The 22548-nt window shown below is 34.3% G+C and overlaps 3 protein-coding genes across 3 annotated transcripts in view; 1 reads left to right on the top strand and 2 right to left on the bottom strand.

Moving 5' to 3' along the window:
• Positions 1 to 7352: 7352 nt before the first annotated feature.
• On the bottom strand, positions 7353 to 8797 carry LOC106301688 (homeobox-leucine zipper protein HAT22-like). Its single transcript, XM_013738137.1, has 3 exons — positions 8184 to 8797; positions 8017 to 8096; positions 7353 to 7902 (listed from the first exon to the last, which is right to left on the bottom strand). The coding sequence occupies exons 1-3, from the start codon at positions 8625 to 8627 to the stop codon at positions 7581 to 7583; spliced, it is 846 nt and encodes a 281-aa protein (XP_013593591.1). The 5' UTR covers positions 8628 to 8797; the 3' UTR covers positions 7353 to 7580.
• Positions 8798 to 15160: 6363 nt separating this feature from the next.
• LOC106303480 lies at positions 15161 to 16435 on the bottom strand. The gene has a single exon (XM_013739738.1). The coding sequence runs from the start codon at positions 16433 to 16435 to the stop codon at positions 15161 to 15163; it is 1275 nt and encodes a 424-aa protein (XP_013595192.1).
• A 4780-nt stretch (positions 16436 to 21215) lies between these two features.
• Positions 21216 to 22548, top strand: part of LOC106303479 (zinc finger BED domain-containing protein RICESLEEPER 2-like) — a 2207-nt gene continuing 874 nt past the window's right edge. Inside the window, exons 1-3 of the mRNA XM_013739737.1 lie at positions 21216 to 21356; positions 21815 to 22303; positions 22382 to 22516. Of these exons, the coding sequence (XP_013595191.1) occupies positions 21216 to 21356; positions 21815 to 22303; positions 22382 to 22516 (765 nt within the window). The remainder of the gene's footprint in view (positions 21357 to 21814; positions 22304 to 22381; positions 22517 to 22548) is intronic.

Genomic DNA, 22548 nt, shown 5'->3' with positions numbered 1-22548 from the left:
GGTGAAGCCGGCGACGAAGAGCATAGGATACCTCCACCCCAGAGACATAAGCTGGCGACGGCAGAGCTTTAAGTGTCTCTCCATCCCAGAGTCAAAAAGTAAACGATAAAATACACAGAGAAAATGAGAGGAAATGCACCAAAAGCCGGACCGACAGAGACTGTGGGAGCCTATCCCGTCGGCCGGAGCCACTATTCTCGCCGGAAAATTAGAGAGAAGACAGAGCGTTTGGAGAGAGAGAATGTTTTTTTTCTATGTAGGTTATTTTCCAACCTAACTACGAGAGAGATATGATATATTAGATCTTTGATAACAGTTGGCAATTTTGAATAATATTTTGTAGAAATAAAAAAAATTTGATATAGTAGAATGTAGATGGATCATGTAAGAAAGTATATATACTAAACTTAATACTCCATCCATTTCAAAATAATGTATATTCTAGAGTTTTCACACTTACTAAAAAAATACGTAAAATTTTGACAATAAATGCATTGTTCTCCGTGTTTAACTATTTCCTGTGATTTTTAACTAATCAAAGTTCAGTAAATATAATTAATGTCTTTGAAATTTACAATCTGTCACTAAATCCTTTTTTTGTTTTTTTGTTGTAAGATATCTTTGATCCCTAGATCGACTCTATGTATTCCGATTAGCGGATTTAAGCCCCTTCCGCATCTTAATTCTCTATCCCGTGTGACTGTGTTAAAGCTCTTCTTCTCTTTGGTTATACTCAATCCTCTTTTTTATGAGTATAAATCTTTTTCCTTTTATAACATTTGTTGTCTCCGTTTTTCTAAAGAATAGAAACTGCAAAAACAAATACATATACCAAAAAAGGAGGAAAATAAACAAAATTAAAGAGACATAAACTAACCAGACATAAGGCGAACATATACGGAAAACAAACCTTTTAGAATTGGGGATAGATTGAAACAGACAAATGGTTTACAAACGATTATGTCGAAAATGATTCAGAGATTCTGGGTGGAAAGATCGATGGATGGATCCTGAGAAGATGTATGGAAGAACGATTCAACAAATCTACCAATTGAATGTTCACCAAATAATATTTGACCGGATTTGGATGTTGAGGAAACAGAGAGAAGAGAAATCCGGAGAGGGAGAAGAAGCGAATAAGAACTCTAATGAATAATTACAATAAAACTGCAAACATGTACGGTTCGATTTATTTATAAGTGTGAAAAGAGACGACACTTGAAGGAGATGGTAACTATTCTGCAATTTGTGTAAACGGCACCTTTGAGGGGGTATGATTTTGTGAATTGAAGACGACGATTGAATCGATGACATCATAGTCATATCTCAAACAAAATATTAACCATTAGATTAGATACTACAAACAAAGTAAACCGTCGGATATGAGCTTTTTGTCCTATAAAAATTAGATGACGTCATCAGTTAGAGAAAAACAGGTTTGCTATTATATATAGATATTGAAAAAGTAAAATATGGATTTTTTAGAAACATTTTTTTTTTTAAACATGAAACATTCTGAAATCGAAGGAATATGTTTTAGCGCAAAGCAACAAAAATCTAGATAATCATAAATAAAATTGACAGAAACTCCAGAGGAGGAGTAACAAAATCACATGGTTTTCCATATTTTTGCATCAATCACTTAAAAGGTGTCAAAGTTCTTGTAACATGGTACACCATGAGTGAAGCAAAATGAGCATACACTACCATATCTCTTGCTTTTTGACTAGATATATTATATGATATCATATGCTATATATGAGCCGCATCTAGTAATTCTACAATAGCCCTGTTCGTTTTATCAAGGCTGGACGCAGTGGCAGCGTCGATAATTAAGCCTTTCATCACGGCAACGTACAACACCGGTGACGCATCAATGACTTGTTTTCCAGACGCTGCGGCAGTTAACAACGAACTAAACGAACGCAAAAAAATTCAGCGTCACTGCGTCTCCGGCAGTCGATGGGTGATTGCTTTTACCTTCGATTCTGTTTTTTTTTTGTCTCTGTTGCCGTATATTTTTGAACGTTGCCGCTGGAACCGGCGATAATGAAACGAACATGGCTAATGTCCCAGTTATTCAATAGTCCCATCTTCTTCCTCGATAATGTCCCAACTATTTATCTAAACATTCCTTAGAGCATCTCCAACCCACCCATATATTTGCCTCTATATACTATAATAGAAGAAAATTTACTCCAACCCACCTCTAATTCTTCTTCTATAATAGATATTGTTATTTTTTCCTCTATAATATTATGATGTTTAATATTTTTATAATTATATAAAATATAAATATTATTAATTTATTATTTAACTGATGTTGTATTTGGTGGTTAACCAGTCATAAATATCCCGTAAACTCACCAATTTTTAACCGCAGTACCGGTCGTATAAATAAAACCGCTTTAAAACTGTAACTACATTCATCCGCAAACTCTCGCAACTGCAAACACTGCGGTTACACCAGTCAGGCTATATTTATAAAAGCACGGAGACCAGAAAATTTAAGGGAAGTAATAATTAATAGAATTATACTGTTTAAAATATATATATGCCAAGGTCTGAGAAATCATATCATGATGTTTAGGTATTGAGCAACCAATGTTGATTAGCTTAAAAGCTTTAAGCCTCTTATTGAGCGTATATAATTAAGCCACCTTTTAAATAGTAGTATATCATATATATACTGTTGTGTTAGCATTTTATTCTTGTTTTATATAAATTTATATATCTTACTTCAGATTATTTAAACTATGACACAAATTTGTGTTATATTTATAAGAACTATATTACACAACCAAAGTTCTTCTAATTCGTGTGTGAAAACTCTCAGCAACATTTAATTTGTGATGAAATAAATATAAAACTAAGCCCACCATTAGCGGCTCATATACTAGATTGTAATCTTTGAACAAAAAAAAAACTAGATTGTAATCAAAATCAATTTAAATATTTGATTAATTAGAGTAGAAAGTATAAAGTGGCAGCACCAAGTTTTTTATACTCAAAATTCGTATTTTTTAGATGATTGCTAAACCACTAACCTTACAAATCTCCAAACACACTTGCCATCCGTGTTCAATTCTCTAAGGGACCAGAACAATTTATTTAGCAAAAAAAATTAAAAAAAATAAAGCAAACATATACACTATTATATTGATAACGCGTATAAAGGTTTTTTTTTTTTTCACTTAATCATCTTGTATTATAAAAGCACAAAGGCTAGAGAACAGCAAATACAAAGAGGCCCAACCAAGAGCAACAGAAAACCCAACACGACTATAAATAAAGCCCAAAAAGAAATCAGACAAAAAATGCCCAAAATGAAGAAGGTGAATCAACCCGAACACATCCACGCGTTACATTGTCAGCGATGGAGAGACACATGCCCAAGAATTGTAACGCCACCGATCTTCACGACAAGAAAATCGTCACCGGAGCAACTTCCCGTAGATCCACCGGACACACCGGAAACAGGATACCAGAGAAGAAGAGACCGTCGGACAATTTTAGCAAATTGAAAAGCCATAACGCCAGCGGTTTAATCGCATGAGCTCCATCATCGGAGAGCAGCCTTCACAAAAACCCAGACGCTTTGTAGGTCTACGGCTCGGAAAAGAAACCAATCGTCTTCAATCGATCAATCAACCATCAACTTTCTGGCATGCAGTTCAGTCACCTTTAAAGATAAAGGAAAGCGCGAAGATGAAACAACCTCTGACGAGGGGAGAAAGATCAGACGACAGGAGATTAAAAGAGAGTCGATTGCAACGAGGAACCACAAAAACTGTAGACTGAAACAAAATCGGGATGAACCCGAGGAGAAGCCGCCGTCAACACAAAGGAAAGTGCGACGCGGAAACAGGAGCCAACCGTTCTTCACTGGAGAGGAAGGTGAGAACGCCGGAGACAAAAGCCGACCATCCATCATGACAGATGCGATGCCGGAGACCAAAACCGGTCGGATGAGACCGAAGCCGGTGAGAGGCTTGAACGACGGCGAAGGAAACCACCGTAAAAACCGACAACAAAGCTTTCTCAATCTCCTTTCTGTGAAGGATACGAGAAAGAGAACAGAGATGAGAGAGAAAATTATTCTTTTAGTTCTTTTTAAAATTTCGTATAAACGTTATCTATGACAAGAAGGTTTGTTATGCTAACTTATGTTTGTTGCAATATCAATTTTTGCAAACGAATTATCATTCTAGAAATCAAAAATATGATTTATTTTTAGTGATTAAAAAATAGCAGTACGTTTTAAAAATGAAAAGTGGGGAACATGATATCGACAAACCGGCAATTTAACCAGCAATCGACACATTTCTTTTGCTGTTCTTAATACACTAATTACGTTCGTACGTGGACCGTCAAGCAAATCTATCAATCATTAAAAGAACCAACCCCAAATAACTAGTCAGTAGCACAAGTATAATATTAATACCATGCAATGATAATCTTAATATACACTCATATCACAAAATAAAACACATCCTCTATATTTATTTTTGACATCAAAAACATGTCCTATATATAATTAATTGATTTCGGCAGATTTAATACTGGTCACTACTCATCCCAATCTGCCCCGTCTAATACTAAATCTTTTGTATTTGCTTGATTTTTTTTTAAGTTGGGGCATACCCCCAACGACCACATATTTCTTTTGAACTACACAGTGATCACGTATATTTCAAACGTGATTATAGTCTTCATTTCACAAATATTTCAAATCCTATTTTTGTTTTTTCACATAAATTAATAACTTCAATTTAAATTTTAAATAAACTTGTATTTGAAATGTTCTTGTTATAGTTAAATCATTTTATTTCAAATGGGTAAAAATATACATAATCATTAATTAAATCATTTTATAGAAAAAAGTAGCTTATGTCACTTATTAAAAAAATAATACTTTTTTTGAAACAAAGGCTGCATTCATAAATCACGAATATTCGTAGATTACCCAATAGAAAATCAAAGTTGAATTCAATTTTCGTGCACCTAAATACGTTTTCTAAGAGAATTAATTTATAATAGACTGGATTTTGTCATGTACCAGCTTTTAGATTCAGAACTTTAATAAAAACAATATTGAGAGTGGAAAATATATACGAGAAAAGTCATATAGTAAAATTAGATTTGGATTAAAATGTTTTTGTGGTAAAATTTAATCATTGTTAAAAGGGATAATGAGAAAGTAGTAAATTAAAGAGAACGAATGTGATTTTAGGTTGCACAAAAAAAAAGAATGACATTTGAGCTTCCAAGAAGGTCATCGATTTTCCCGGAAAGTCGTCTCATCATTAAATGGTCCACCACCTTAATTTCAGGGTCACCAATCTTATGATTTTCATGTGGACTCTCTCGTCATCTCATCTTCCATCATCGCGCATGTTTTAATCCCTTTATTCCATTTTTATACGAAAACATTCTACTATTAATTTCGATACACGAACAAAAGAAATAAAATTAATTTTACACCCTTCTTTTCCAAATAACAGAAGTATTACTTCCGGTGAAATCATAAAAACATACAATCCATATTACTTGTGCAGATCGATATCAACCACGTCTCTTTCGACTTGGACCTCTTTTTAGACAACCAATGTATACTGTTAGTTACAACAAGATGTATGTAATAAAGTACCTCTTTGTTTGAATTTTAAAGATTGGTATTTTTTTTTTGAGTTTATTTGTTTGCTAAAATAGTCCGCCCATTATGGTATTTATGAATTATGAGCTTAGTAAACTGCATCTTTTTTTTTTTTTTTTTAGTAAACTGCATCTTGTGCACGTACGTTTGAAATTGGAAGATTCATGAATCGTATATCAGTATATATGTGAGTTCATGCATCAAGTAATAAATTACATTATGAATATCTCTCGCGTCATTTTCATATTTTCATATATGTAATATGTTAGTAAATATGTCTCGCTTTCGTGTATTTATTAAACAAAAATGAGTATACGTGTAATAAATGTATGTAATTATGTATACTATTTTTTGGTCCACAGGTATAGGTACTATGAAGTATGAAAAGTCATAGCTTAACATTTTACCAAAAAAAAAAAAAAAAAGATGGAAAGTCATATAATTAATCCCACATATCTGTAACATGGTCATGAGAAGAAAAAATGAAGAGAAAATCACGTGAAGCATGTCCCACCTTACCCCTTAAAGACAGAGCATCTCACTACTTCAAATTTTCAAGAACATTTCTTTCATATTTATAATGAATTATTTATTCCCAATTATTTTCATGAAATAATCTGTACACTTCTTTTCTTTGCTATTAAGCGTTGTGATTCGAGTCTGGTATTTCCTTTTTATTGTTGTAATTTTTGGATAATATCTGATTACATATGTGAACACGTTTTCAGCATTGTGTACGTATTAAGCTATTGGCTTTTCTAATTTGTCAGTATCATAGTAGTATTGTTTAAGATTTCTGTTATAAATTATTATTATTGTTATTATTGTGGATAAATTAAAAAGGTCTGAGTTTAAGGAGATGTATCAATACACGTGAGCTAACCTCTTTGCCCCACACCCTTTATATCCCTCACTTAAAATCATTCACACCCATCAAATGATTTTCCAATTTTTCTTGCGTTGAATAATCTAAAATAAAATCATTTTATCTGGAGCTAAATTTTTATAATTGTTTAATTTAAAAACAAGATTCGATTTTTCCGACATAAAAACAAGATTTCGGTTTATATTATAGTAATAAATAATATACTGATTTGCTGGAATAGTTTGGCTAACCGGATTACAAATCTTCGAATTCTTTTTTTTTTCGCTACCTTCACCCTCTGTAAGTTCTCAGTTTCTCGATCCATCTATTTAGTTATAAATTATGGTGTTATTTCTTGGTGGGATTTTTACCAATTAAATATATTTCCATTCTTGGTTTCTACGTTCGAAAACAAAACTAATTGGCACCACCAGTGTCTCATTCCGATGAACGACTAGTAAAGAATAATGGAACTTTAGAAACTTAGTAATCATAAAATCTTAAAGGATACTTCCAATATATAGACGATCTTCCCGTTAATAGAATCAATCTAAGAACGCTTAGAAAACCTTGAAAGGAAGGAGCAAGCGATATGTTTTGTAGTTTACGTCGTTTTAAGTGTGAACTGTGAACCAAAATTATAACCCATATCTGATTAAATGCTTACAATAAGAAATATAATAAACCAGTTTTATATTTAAGTGAACAAAACAATCATTTGGTAAGACGCAATAAATCAATGAAAGTTGTACAAATTATATGATATTTAATTATACAAGAAAAACTATATTATAATACTAATATATTTAAAGAAAATAACAAAAGAAGATGGATTAGTAAGTACTATTGCCTTCTTATTTTTCTCTGCAAAATGAAAACTATAATTAGAAACTATATTTTTCTTCATCAACCAACAATCCCACCGAAAAATAAAGTGGGATCGTTGAAGAGTCTTATCTATAAAGACCATTCCCCAATTTTTAACTCAAGACTTTTCCGGATTTACCTTCTAGCTAATTACTAATTTGACGTGGAACACACAAATTAATTAATAAGTAATTAACAAGCTGTAGAAGGACTAGTGAAAGGGTTGAAGAAGCGAGGCTTTGTGACGACGGAGAAAGCTCCTTTCGCTGTCCCTCCATCACCCTCTACCGTACCTCCGCCGCCTCCTGCAGCACCACCACCACCGCCGCCGAGTCTCTCACAAGAAGGGCACATCGTCAAAGTCGCTGCCGGCATATGCATGTAGAAAGGTTGAGACATCTTTAAAGCCTTGAGATCCTGAAGCTCTTTTTGAAGCCTTCTATTCTCATCCGTTAAAGTCTCACAACATTTCTTCAAAAACTCACAATCCACTTCTGTTTGCTTTAGTTTTGTCCTGCCCAGTTAAAAAAAAAAAGCTATATAAGAATAATGTAGTTTACAAAAAAAAAGAATAATATGTAATATACATGGACCAAAAAATTCTTTAAATTTAGTCAATTTAATTTACCTAGCTCTCCTGTTTTGGAACCACACTTCAACTTGCCTAGGCCTTAGATTCAGCTGTCTCGCAAGAGCTTGTTTTTGCTTCTGCGAATATTTTAAAAATATTAATTAGGATATGTTCAACGTAAAATAAGAACAAATTAACCAAGGAAATAATTAACTATATCATACGGGATTAAGAGTGCTGTGAAGTTTAAAGCTATCTTCAAGAAGAGCGGATTGTTGTTTAGTGAGTCTAAGCTTTTTACGAGCACTAACACCTTCTTCGTCTTCATGATCATCACTCACTCTCGAACACACCACTCTCTCCGTCGTCTCCCCCGCCTCTTCTTCGCCGCAGATATCTCTTTCTCTCTTTACCCTTCCGCTCGAGAAAGATGAGATTCCGCTATGAGATGAAGTCTGCCGACAAACTTGGCTTCCAGCTCCGGCAACGGTCATATCAACCGTCTTGGTCATGTAGCTCTCACCGGAGAGGCTTAGGGTCAACGACGGATCGAGATGGTGATCCACGGTTGCGGAAGTTTTCTTGATGGCAGGATTGTAAATATTAGGAGTTATTGAGAGGCCTAAACCAAGAACAAGACCCGTGTTGCATGAATCATCAAGACCCATCTGAAGAAAACAAAGATGATCTTCGAATCTTTTCTTATAATAAAAGCTACAAAAACTTGAGAGGTAATAACGATAGGAAGAAAAGTTTTTGTTTGTTAAGAAATGCTTTTCGTGAAGTTTGGAAGATAATTGGGACGAAATGAAACGAAGCGGCTTCTTCTTAAGAAGGAGAACCAGAGTTTTTTTTTTGGTTTTTTTGTATTAATTTTTTATGNTTTTGCGTGGGATTATTTTGTATTTTTCAAAAATAAATGTGGTTAATTAATCAAATTGTGATGCCACACTCGCCTTTTTATTTTCTCAGTTACAAAGGTTGACCGAATGAGCACCCCACTTGCAACTATTCTTCCCATTTCATAAATTCCTATACTGATATTTATCGTATTCAATATTACATCCTTTTTGTCATATTTTTTTTTCTTCGGTAAAAATGTTAAATGTATGATATTTTCATACCAACGTGCTTTGAAGATATCTATCATTTTAACAGAAAAATTTCAGATGAATGTGTATATTAACTATATTATTCACATAACATATATATATAGATGTTTCTTGTATATATCAGACCCGGCCACACAGAGGTGATCCTCCAAAAATTGGTTCGTCTGACCACCAATTAATCTGATAATATATATATATAGTCTCTCCAAAACTTTTGATTTATTTGTCCGATCATCTCGATTATCATAAACTCCATTATTATTTAAATAAATTAAAAAATCAAAATAGAATTTGTTTTTTTAAGATGTATGTTTTATCTTTTTTACAATTTTGATTAGTTAATAATAGCGGATTGTAATTTTGAAAAAAAATAAAATAAAATACTTCTAATTTAAAACTATAAAATTTAGTAAATATAAAAATGATAATTTAAACATTCATTACAAAAATAGAGGAAGTATTATTCATTTCCATCTCATCTCTTTCTAATAGGGAGGTCATTTACAAATATGCTAGTATTTGACATGAAATTTTCAGAAAAATAAAAACCTAATAATAAAGGAAAGAAAAAAGATACAAGACATGGATTTCTGCATATCCAAATAACTTATTATTATTATTATTATTACTACGGCTGCGATTACACATTGTTTATAGAGTAGATTTGATTTGTTACCCTGGATATCTACAAATTCTAATACATTCGATATGCAACTACTTGCACATGGAACCTCTATCTCCCATCCCCACCTTCAATGATCGATACACATTCTTTTCAAAGATTCAGTGTTCTCTGATAAATTATATTTGAATTATTTATTTGAGTGCAGATATTCTCGTAATATACCACCGAAACCATTGATACAATTAATTATTTCATATTTTAATTCCTATAATGAGTATTGCTTTATATTTAAAAATCACTTATTAAGTTATGCATATATAAATTGTCTGCTTTTACATTCTAAAATCACATATATTGTTTTTTATGAAAAAAATGAAACTAATTGTGAAACTACTAAACAAAAAGAATACATGCCATGGAGACAAAAGATAACACACGTATACATGGAGACAGTTAGGCATGGACATTTCGGGTATCGGTTCGGTTCGGTTCGGGTATTTCGGGTTTCGGGTAGTTCGGATAGGGGCTAGAGGATCCATTTAGTACTTGACCTATTTTCGGTTCGGTTCGGTTCGGATAGTTTCGGGTTCGGTTCGGTTCGGATAGTAAATTTAGGAACCGGAAAATATCCGGAAAAAGTTCGATTCTCATTTGGATCCGGTTCGGGTTCAGATAGTTCGGATAATTTGGATAAAATATCGGTTATTTAGGGTAAAATATTAAATAATTAGGATGATTTACATAAAAATTTTGGATATTTCGGATTACTTTGGACATTTCGGATAAAACTATCCGGATAGTTTCAGATACTTTCGGGTAGTTTTGATACTTTATAATAATTTAGTTATCCTCAACTATTTTCAGATACTTTTAATAGAATTTTAAATTAAAAATATATATTTAGTGATGTTATATGTATATATAATTAATATTTTTATATATTCGGGTATCCGTTCGGTTCTCGGTTCGGTTCCGGTTCGGTTCGGTTATTTCGGATATAAAAATATAAGAACCGTTCGGGTATTTGAGGGTATTGGTCCGGTTCCGGTTTCGGGTATTTCGGTTCGGTTCCGGTTTGGTTCTTCGGTTCCGGTTATTTTACCCAAGCCTAGAGACAGTAATAGTGATTAGAAGAGTGATTTAAGAGGGAATTTAAATAAGAGACCACATTAATTGTCTCCCACTCAATGCTTTGCTTGAAGAAGGCAGATGTGGGTAACATGTCAGCTTGCCTACCAATCTTCAACGTCCTCACATTACACATTGGCCTTTTAATTTATTTTTAGTTTCTTCTAAATTTTTGTAATATTTAGTTTGGATTTTAGATTGTGATCTCCACTATCTTGTTTCAGGTTTGGTTCTCTTGATCTGGCCAAATTGTGTTGGGACTTAATTATCCAATGATTTCTACCTTTTTTTATGCCCATCGTGTTTAAAAATAATATGCTGTTATTATGCCATTCCAAAACCATTATTTTGAACAGACAAATAGTTCGTGGAATAAAACCTATCGTGCGTTGTTTTATTATATCCACATCGTCTCCATCTTTTTCGTCATCTCTTTCTTTACATGTCTTTGTAGACAGTAGAGTTATCTAAGAGAAACCGAGGCTTGGTTTAATAGACATATCCTCGTATTTTGAAACAATATAACACCTTATAGGAAGGATTTTTTGTAGTTGATAAATATAAAATGGACATTTTGTATAATTAAGTGACCCTATAATCAATCAGCGAGATGGTTATTCTATCGGTAAATTAATAGTTAAAGCTACAGATCGATTTTTACTTGACGTTTTTCATCTAGCTTATAAGATTAATTTTGTTCAAATACTTGCAGTGCAAGACACCCAGTTAAGCTGATATGGATGAATAAAGAGAAGCGGTGGAATTAGGGAGAAAATTGATAATAATGGTGGTGGTGGAATATGATTCGACAATCAGAATTAATCAAAGATTGAAGGAAGTTGACGTGGAACGTTTATTTGGCTTTGGTTTTTATTTGTTTTGTAGCACTAACAATGTGAAGTTAGGTCACCCATAATGTACAATTAATATGTGTGACCGCGAAGGAAAACTGGATAAAATCACAATTCGGTTAGATACGCTTTTGTTGGTTAATTTGTCTCCACCATCGCCTTTTATCCCTTTGTGGATTATCAATTATGTAAACCATTAGAAACTAGAATTGCAGTTTCTTGAAATTCGTTAATATGATTAATACATCATTTTGATGGTCTTTTGACCTAACGAACTCATGGCTTATCCACAGGGTCAGTTTTGTCGTTTAGAAATTGGAACAAAATAATTGAAGCTTTAGAATATGCTGAGAAATGGTTGATATGAAGGGCTGAAAATAATTTATATTGCATACAAATGAATAAAATAATACGTACTATAAAATTTATTATAAAAAATAGTATTGCTTCTCGTGGTATCGGTCCCCGACGGCCAGACCAGTCTCCTAAGGGGAAAGGTAGGGTAAACTCAGTAACACGTCGGCAGCTGTATCAGAGATTAGTATTTAATAATTAACTAGTCCTAGTGTTGTATTTTAAGACTCAAGGCGTCGACATTGAAAAAATCATGACTCATGATTAGAAGGATCCAATATTTATTTTATCAACAAAGACACACACACAATATCTACATTTTTCAAAGCAAAGACGATCGAAAAGACGAACTAGTAATCGAATTGACCCGATAATCTAATAATGATCTAGGGCCGATCTCACAATAACCATACGTCATATGATCATTTGGGTTTTTGTTTTATTTTCTCCCGAATTTAAAAATGTTATCGCTTTTTCTTATAGGGTTTGTTCCATGACGCATAGTCATCTAAAACACACTCACATTACACGACAAAAGGTAAAAATATGATAAGGTTACTTTTTTTTTTTTTTCCTTCTGAGTATTTCATTAAAGTAAGCTACTATTACAAGCTAAGGCTTCCCTATTAAACACATTTGAAAGCCATCGGGGCTGACCTCGAGACACATAAGATTGAAACCACTTATCTCGCATCGCACTCCTTGCAATGAGTCGAGTTCCCCTATTAGCTTCAAAAGATTCTATATAAACCTTCCAGTCCAAAAAACGATCAAGCAACGATCTGATTTCTTTCACTTTAAAGTTGAAAGAAGGCCATGCCTTTGGCCTATTGATAGCATTCACCAAACAGCTTCCTTCAAACGAAAAGTGAACCTTCAGACATCTATGGCTAACTAAACTTTCCATAGCCCATACAACACTCAAAAAATTCGCCTCATCCTTTGATTCCACCAATCCAAAGGAACGACGACTATGGAGCAAAACCACTCCACAATGATCCCGTAAGACCCAAGAAGCTCTAGCTATCTTTGTCTTTCTCGACCAACCCACACCAATATTACATTTAACACAGCTCCTTGGTGGAGCTTTCCACTCGATATCCCTATCTCCCTTATTAACCCCCCATCTGCTTTCCTCTTTATTCTCCAAATCCAGAGCTAGGTACCATAACTCTGCAGCTTCTCTGGCTTTCCCACATATCTGATACCCTTCTTGTAAAAAGCCCTCAAACAAAAGGGAGTTTCGATTCTTCCACAGGTACCACAGCGTCCAGGGAAAAATTCTTGTTATTTCCTTATCCCAGCGCTGATCATTCCACACCCTAAGCACGTAATTCAAATTGGCAAACACAGACACTTCATCAAACCCCTCTAAAGGAGAAGGAAAGCCCGATGTTGCCCATATTTGTCTAGCCAAAGAACAGGAGAAAAGAACATGGTTGATGGATTCACCGTCCATTCCACAAATCTGACAGATATTATCACATCTCATTCCTCGTGCAATCAAACTATCATTAACTGCAAGTGCACCAGAAAGCGTTTCCCAAATGAAAACCTTTATCTTTGATGGTGCCTTAATACTCCATACCTGGGCTTTAAGAGGATTCAAAGACGGTCGTGCTGTCATCTCTTCTATGAGCTCCTGATTATGAACAGAAAATGCGAGTTCATACCCTGTTCTCACAGAATATACTCCATCCCTTGTCATCTTCCAGACCCACGAATCTTCATCAGACACCACCGGTTGATTTTGCTTGAGAATTTTAATATCTCTCGGTACAAAGTTATCTGACAGAATCCTCTCATTCCATCTACGGGTGCAGCCATCAATTAAATCTGAGACTTTCAAGTTAACATTAAAGTCTCCCTGGCGCCTAAATGGAGGTCTACAAACCCCATCCTCATCTTGAAGCCATCTATCTGTCCAGACAAGAAGGCTTCTACCATTACCAACAGCACGTTTAAGCCCTTTCTCCAGAAGCTCCCTCCCATAAAGAATGCTTCTCCAAGCATATGATGGTTTAGCACCCAAGGAAGCCCTCATAAAATCATTATTCTCGAAGTACTTCCCCTTCATCACCTTGGTTAAAAGACAGTCTTCACAATGAATAAGTCTCCATGCTTGCTTCGCCAGCAACGCTTGATTAAAACACTCTAAGTCTTTAAAGCCCATACCACCACTCTCCTTTGGTAAACACATTTTATCCCAACTTAACCAGTGAATCTTCCTCTTGTGTTCAACTGAGCTCCACCAGAAATTTGCTATCGCACTGGTTAGATTAGAACAAACTGTTTTAGGCAGTTTATAACAAGACATAGCTGATACGGGTAAGGCCGAGGCGACAGCCTTAATCATCACCTCCTTACCACCTTGAGAGAGTGTTCTTGCATGCCATCCAGAGATTTTCTTACTCATTCTTTCTTTGATGTAGGAGAACAACTGAACCTTTGAACCTTTCAAACAATCTGGTAATCCCAAATATTTCGAGTTCCCTCCCTCAGCATCAATACCAAGCTTTTGTCTGACAAAGATTCTCTTCTCTTCAGGTACCTTCTTCCCAAAAGTTATTGCCAGATCACAATATTGTATTATACAGTCTAATAAGTTCTTGCTTACATATTTAAAGTCGATATTAACAAACTTCTTCCAAAAAATAGCAAGCCCCCCCCCCCCGCATGACCAACAGGATCTACCATAAAAACCCGCTCATACCCTAACCAAACCTGCAAGTCTACTAATATATTTCTACACTTCATAGTCTCCATAAAAAACAACACCTCAGGAAAATTTTTTTTACGCAATTCCCCAAGGCGACGAATTTTCAGGTCTTGAGGGAGACCCAATCCCTGACAATTCCAGCTGACTATGCTCATTAAGCTTCCGGCGATCCCTCATGCGGGATCACCCTTTCTTCTTCACGCCTTGCGATTTTTTCTTTCGAGAAGTCCTCCCCTGTTACCTTCCTCTTGCTACCACTCCTTTCATTCCTTACTTCACTCCCATACAGGTCCTGTAGAATATTTGATGAGTCTTTCTGCCGCTCCTGTCTTTTCTTGGTATAAGGTCTTCTTCTTGGCTTACTAGTCTTCTGAGCAACTCCGGATGGTCTAATCATAGAAGAACTAGAACCTTATTCCGTAGAGTTGCCACTAAGACTCAGCGAACCATATTTGATCTCATTGTCCCTCACTACCTTAACCATCTCAGGAGTAGACAAAGTTGAGGCTGGTCTTTCCAATCTACTTCTATTCAGCACTTCCCTTAGGTCCCTCTCCTCTGACTGATCCATAGGTAATGCCATGTTTTGTGCTTTAATGGCTGACCCCATCAGTTTTTCTTTCGAACCTCCATCCATATCTTTAGTGAGGCCTTCTATATTTAGATCAAAATCAAACACCACACCTTTCCCTTTATTAATATCCTTGGTGAATGTCGGCATTGGTTCAAGCCTCAGCACCGTCTTCTGCTTGATAGGATCCTTCTCAGCATCAGCCACTGAAGTTCGAATCCTATCAATTCGAATACACTTGTCTTCACCATTGGTCATCATCAGATATCTTCTCATCTCATCTAAGACCTCTGGAGCTATCTTCCTTCTTCCCGTCTCTTTGCAAATCCCAACTTGATCCTCTCTTAAAACGCCAAACAGAGGATCATCATTTGCAAAAAACTTCACAGCTGCTTCCTTTTCCTCAAGAATCCTCTGCCTTCTCTCCGCAGCCAAACCTTGCCTCTTTCTCACTAAGATTATGCACTTGTCTTTTTCATGGTTAAGACGTTGACACTCATAGCACCTCTTCTGAATTCGCTCATAGTTGTAGTAAACAATAGAAGAACCTCCTTCAGGGAGAATCACAACTTTAGTCTTCCTCAGTGGTCTTGAGACATCAAACCGAACCAAGACTCTTACATACTCTTGACACTGAGGCTTTTCTGGATCAAAGGCCACTTCTATTGTCTTCCCGACAATATCTCCTAAGGCAGTAATCACTTCTTCAGTATAGTAATTGATCGGGATGTTTCGTATCTGAACCCAGATAGGGATAAATTGGAGATAATTAGGTGGGGGCTTTTCCATCCAACGGTCAATAGCTAGCGTCCAGTCGTTAAAGGTATGAACACCTTTCTCCAGAATTTCATCCAGATCATGTTCATGATTAAAGATAAACTGGAACCGCTCCTTCGATAAAGCCACACCTCTTACTTTCCCACTCTTCTGCCACTTTCGGGGCATATTCAGAATCAGATTAGACATCTTCTGGCACTCCGGATTCAAGGTTCTTCCAATTAAACTCCTTGAGTTTCTTTCACACGACTTGAATTGCGGTAAATCCGGCATACAGAACGGCTCATCTACCTCATCAAGAGATAGTTCCATCATCGCTTTATCCATGGCAAACGACATCTTGAATATTAGCTTGATTATTGAGATTATAATTCTCCGCCGCTTGGATTTTATGAACAAACCCTAAAAAACTTGAAGATTGATCTGAAAAAGTATTTTTTAAGCGAGGCGGTGAGTTATGAGTCACCGGTGTTAAAACCAAAGCTCCACTCACAAAAGAAAGATTCCTTTTCGCGAGAGAGAAACTGAGCCCAAAGAAGGGAAACTGCATAGTTTCGCCCCTTTCTATTCTAAAATAACTACTTTCTTGTAATGGAAAAAATATGTTGAGTGATGTGGCGGTGTAAACAGAACGCAAAATCCAAAGCTGGTTAGTATTTTTCCACATGCCATCGTCCAGTTTATCCAACGGATGCAACTCAGATAAACAGACTCACGTGGCAACATCTAAGCGTCCCAAATGCCAACAAGGCATGTAAACGCTTAAACAAAACGCTATTTCTTATTATTATCACCAGTAGAAGCACATGATAAGGTTACATTCAAAGATAACATTTTACTACTTTTTCTTAACTAGAACAAAAGATAGCGTTGATTGCTAATCTTGCTAGATCCTGGAGATAAGATTTCACATCGAAAATATAAAAGAGATTTAAGTGATATATAAGTGATTTAGGCCAATTTACTTTCTGCCAATTGGTTAAAATTATTATTTTTAAATAAAAATATTTCACATGTAAAATATAATTAAATATATTTGTTATTTTCAGTAAAAATGTAAAATTAATATACATATATATATTATAAATATTATATTATATTATTCAGAAATAAGAAAACTATATATCTTATATTAATTTTATAAGATAATTTTATAATATGAATCATTTAATGCTCTATTAATCACTTTATTAACAACATTTATAAGAGCATACTACTTATGTATCATCTTGCTACTTCTTTATTATAATCTCTACCAATCGAAGCTTTATTTGGCTCTATTTCTATAATTTTTGTTTTATGACAAACAAATCTTTAATAAATATTGTTTTAATATGATGTGTATTAGTAGGTCTGCTTTTATTAATTTTGTTGGAATTTAAATTTTTAGAAAATAATAGTTAAATAAATTTGTCTGATTCAAATTAATTGAGAATTTAAAATATTCAAATAAATATAAGATACCATTTGAGTATTTTTAACAACTCTAATCAGAATATGTTGCTAAATTATTTATATATATTATTTTAATACCTAATTATTTTTGTTTGTTTGTTAAAGCAACGTATTAGTATTAGTAATGTATAGAAAGAACAAAAGAAAAAAAAAATCAACAACGAACATGTAACAATATCGAAAAATTACGTATCGTTCGTCTAAAAGCGTGGAAAACATGTCCTAAGTTTCTGACTTGGTTAGTCAGATAAAATAGCTAGTGGGAAATTAAGTATGCATATAGTTCTTAGAACAAAGAATAACGTATCATTTGAGGGTAGTATAGTTATATATATAGTTTTCAAAAAAAATATATAGTTATATATACATAGATGTGTGGCATATAGTTCTGGTTTCTAGACAATCATTTTGTATAGCAACCGAGGCACGCAAATTGATGAATCATGAATGATAGAAGGATTGTCTGATCCTCTTTTTTTTTTGTCACCTCCCCGGCTTTACGGCCGGCCAACCAGACATGTTGCTTTTCGTGTCATTTTTTCTCTCTATTGTCCTTTTCTTTTAATATAACTGTGCATCAGTCAAATTGTGGATGATGCTTCTTTATTTGTTATAGTCCCATTTCAAATATCCACTCAGTTTCGGGTAATAAATATTGACACACAAAAAGACCCGTCAATCATACCTTCTTTATATTTTAACAAAACCACCAAAATTGACGGACTAGTTTTACTTCTATCAATGTTAATCAGAATATATGCTTGAAATTACATGCGAAAATATCGGAACTCAGGATGGGTACCGGTTTTTAATTTTTTTTTCTTTAATTTTTTGCAGAATGTCAAAAGGAATTTTAGGATGTTATCATACATATGTAGAAGTAGGATTATTGCCCAACGAAGTTTATTCTACCCGTATATCATCTATTAAGTGTGTGCTTATTAAAGGCTATCTATCATATTCATATAATACTCGTGATACTTTTATATAGTTTGCACGCTTGATAAACTTTATAATCTTTTTTTTTGAATAGTCCATAGAAAATTCGGTTTTATTTGTATACTTCTTATTGATTAACAAAAAAAAGCATCTAAGAACAGAGATTTTTGTTTTTTTTTTTTAAAAAAAAACAGATATTTTTGTCCTTTCTTAAAAGTTGATAACTATTCCTATGTTCTAAATCTAAAAGCTCGTCGCGAATATTACCCTCAAATGTAAACGGGTGCGAATAACTGAACCATTTGGGGAAAACGGAATTGGGAATGATTTGTTATTTATATGAAAAATCAAAATATTTCGGAGGATAAAAATGCATGATTAAAAGGAATATAAGTAAATATTCTGTCAATCACGTCGAGATCTTGACTCTGTAAAGAGACGAATCATTGAGCCTTTGACAACAAAAGTCCACTCTTAAGAATATCTATCATCAATAACTATTATGAAATAATCAGGTTAAGTAAAATAATAATATACGAGTTTTTTAAAACGGATAATTTACGAATTATGGAGTCCTTTCGTATCATTGGCAAAATAGATGGACTATGTTAGAGAATCGTAAATCTCGTGTCCAACTCTATATTGTCCGATTAATACGACATTGTCTATTTTGGGCTTTAGACAAACCCGCATGATTTTACTTTTGGTTTTCTTCTCAAAAGATCTGTCGATCACATTCATCTCGTGTGGGGATCTTTTGACTTGATCTCTGCCACACACCTTCCAATCCTGATGGATTCTGTTTCTACTCAAAGGGTATTTTGGTCTTCTTGCAGATTTCTTATCAACCTAGCTCTGATACCAATTGTTGGAATTGTGAAATCCCGTGTCCAACTCTATATTATCCGATTAGTACGATATTGTCTATTTTGGGTCTTAGGCAAGTCCGCATGGTTTTACTTTTGGTTTCCTACCCAAAAAAGCTCGTACTAATTAGAGTTAGACATTTTTTTATATATTAGACACTATTTATCTAATTCTCCAATGTGGGACTTAGTTTGTTATCTCACAAATTATACCGTAAGAATTTGCATATAAATATACCTAAGGAAAGAAAAAAAGACTATTCTACAACACTAAAAGTCAGTTGAATATCAACAATTCAATTACGCGTATAGTTTTCGGGAAAACAGTAGTCACTGTAGTGGATTAGTGACTATGGACTATCGTGTCTCGAAACACTTGTAAACGCAAGCCAATGATACAAGCCTTAAGCCACATGTACATGTGTAGTTTTATACGTATGTGTATGAGTGAATATGTGTGTGTGATTGTGAAAAGCAAGTAAAAAGAGAGGAAAGAGAGACGATGACCTTTCTCCTCGCTTTTGATTCGGCCTAACAAAGTCGGTGTGTCTCTTCGTGATCGTCCTTCTAAATAGTCTATTTTTCTTTTTTTTTGAAGATATTAAAATAGTCTATTACCATCATTCTGTGAGGTCTTTCAATTTTATTACGTTTATCTTTTTTCTTTGTCAAATCTTATATATAGGGCCCCTTATGTATATGATTAAACTAACTTTGTTTTCCTTACTTGCTCTTGTAACTGGTGTTAGAATACTTTTATATAAGTACATAATGAAAAATATTATTGTAAGAAATATATCCGAATGTTTTAGTCAGCTCGACAAATAAATATGATTTTGGTAGTTTGATAAATATAGTATTTCGTATAACCTTTTGAAAATATTTTTCATAAGATTTGTCAAATATATACTCATAGTGAAGTTATTTTGAAACTTTTTTGTTTGATACGTAACTATAATTATTTTGCGTGTGTAATAAAATTCATCAGGTAAAATAATAAATATTAAGAAATTGTGTGAAGGATCGCACGTACAGGAAAGATGAAAATGACAAAATTACCTCAGTTTGAGCAGGGACCATTGTATAGTGCAATTCTTCTTCTTCTTCTTCTTCTTCTTCTTCTTTTCGCAACCAAAGATATGGAAGATATCTGGGTCCTGACTCGTGATATGGTTTCACATCGATTATCTTTTAATAATTGGTACACATCTTTTTCTACAATAACAGTCACTATCATCTTATTACTATTATGATTCTAAATACTAGAACAAAAATATAAATTGAGAAAGAAAATAATGCATTTTTTGAAAGCAGCCTAAGCTAAATCATTATCATTTGAAAAAAACCTTCTTTTTTTTTTTAACTGTTTCTCATTTTCCTTTATATGATACACTCAAGTCATGGACCAGATTCGTATCTCACTGTATATAAAAATGTATTATTCAGCTAACTCGGGTGATCCATCTCTTAGGCCAGGGCAAATAATCCGGACCCGATAACCCGAACCGAACCTGGTCCGATTAAGCCGGTTCGGATCGGGTTCGGATCTTGTTCAAAAACCGAATGGGTTTGATTTTTTGGTATAATGGGTTTCGGGTCGGGTCGGGTTTAAACCGAGAACCCGAATGGTTATAACCGAGACCCGATCTTATCTAACCTTGTTTCACTCATCCTTCGATATTTTATTTCCCTATTCGGATAAAGAGAGATTCTTTGCGTGATCTCAACAATTCAATCCGTGAAATCTCTCAATCCCTAAATATTTTCACCCAAATCGTTTCCTTAATCCGATTAGCTGCATATTCTCTTTGATTCTCTTTTGATTTCGAATTTGAAGACCTAATTTGTAGCTCTTATAAATGTCTCTTCAATTTCTTAAACTCGACAACGCAATCTCCCTACTATCATCTTCTCCTTCGTCAGATAATTCAAGCAGCAGCCAGAGGTACTCGTTTTTCACTTTCGGGTTTTCGGGTTTGGGAAATCTCACTGTGTCTCCGGTTAAATACTTTAGTTTTATTGTGTTTAATCTGTTTCTGTGAATAGTTATCGAGTTAAACATGTTTAATTATGCTTCAAGGAAACTCTTTTAGTCGGTTTCACATTCACTTCACTGTATACGAGTCGTTGTTTTACATGCACTGTATATGAGTCGTTGTTTGATGCTAATCTATTTCGATTTTTAAAACTGTATATCATGCTAGTTGAATACGTTTGCTGAGAAATGATTTAATTTTCTTCGAAAGAGTATTAATGTATTCGTTATGAGTTGTTTTGTCATATTTGGATACGTGTGCTTAGGTTCTTTTAAAGTATTATTGAATTCATGATTATGAGTTGTTGTTTGATGCCATTTTGATATGTGTGCTAAGTTTTTTCAAGGCGTATTACTATTTTTCATTATGTCATTTAATTCTTTTTTATGTGCTTATGAATATTGTGGTTCACTTACGTGCAGATGGTTTCATCATCCTCTAAAAGTGCTCAGAACGATGGAGATGGCAAAGAGCGTGAGTGTGAAGATGAAGTATGTCAAACTTCTGAGTTCTGTGGGAAAAGGAAGCAAACAGATACACCTTGTGGAGAAAGTTCTCAGCCAAATAAGATGAAAAAGATTGTTGTGCCAAGGTCTGGTGTATGGAAGCACTACACCAGAACAAAGGAGAGCCGTGACAAGTGCCTTTGTCACTACTGCCAGAAGGTCTTCTCATGTGCAACAAAATCAGGAACCTCCAACCTTCAGAAGCATCTGCAAATCTGCAGAGAGTACCAGTCCTACTTGATCAGTAATGGAAAAGATCAAACTGTCATCAATGACGAAGGCAGTGTGAAGACATCAAATGTGCCTGAGCCGCTTTTCAGAGAAGCCACAAATGAGCTACTCGTGTTAGCTGAATTACCTCTTTCTTTCATAGAAAGTACATGCTGGAAACACTTCGGCAATAAGGTAAAACATTGTATATTTGTATTCTAAATGATTTTGTTTATCTCTGAAACTAATAATACTTTTTCTATGTATATCAAGGTTAATTTTTACAAACCCCACTCAAGAAGAACCGCTACTAGGGACATTGTGGAGATGTTTGTGAAGAAGAAAGAGGCCCTGAAAAGATGGTTGTACACCAATCATCAGAGAGTTTCTCTTACCACTGATATTTGGGTATCTCAAGTAACAGGTAACGTTTTTTTTTT

Source organism: Brassica oleracea, chromosome C7 (genome assembly GCF_000695525.1).
Source record: "Brassica oleracea var. oleracea cultivar TO1000 chromosome C7, BOL, whole genome shotgun sequence".
Lineage (NCBI taxonomy): Eukaryota > Viridiplantae > Streptophyta > Magnoliopsida > Brassicales > Brassicaceae > Brassica > Brassica oleracea.
The sequence above is the reverse complement of the archived record's forward strand: the minus strand, read 5'-3'. Positions and strand labels throughout refer to the sequence as shown.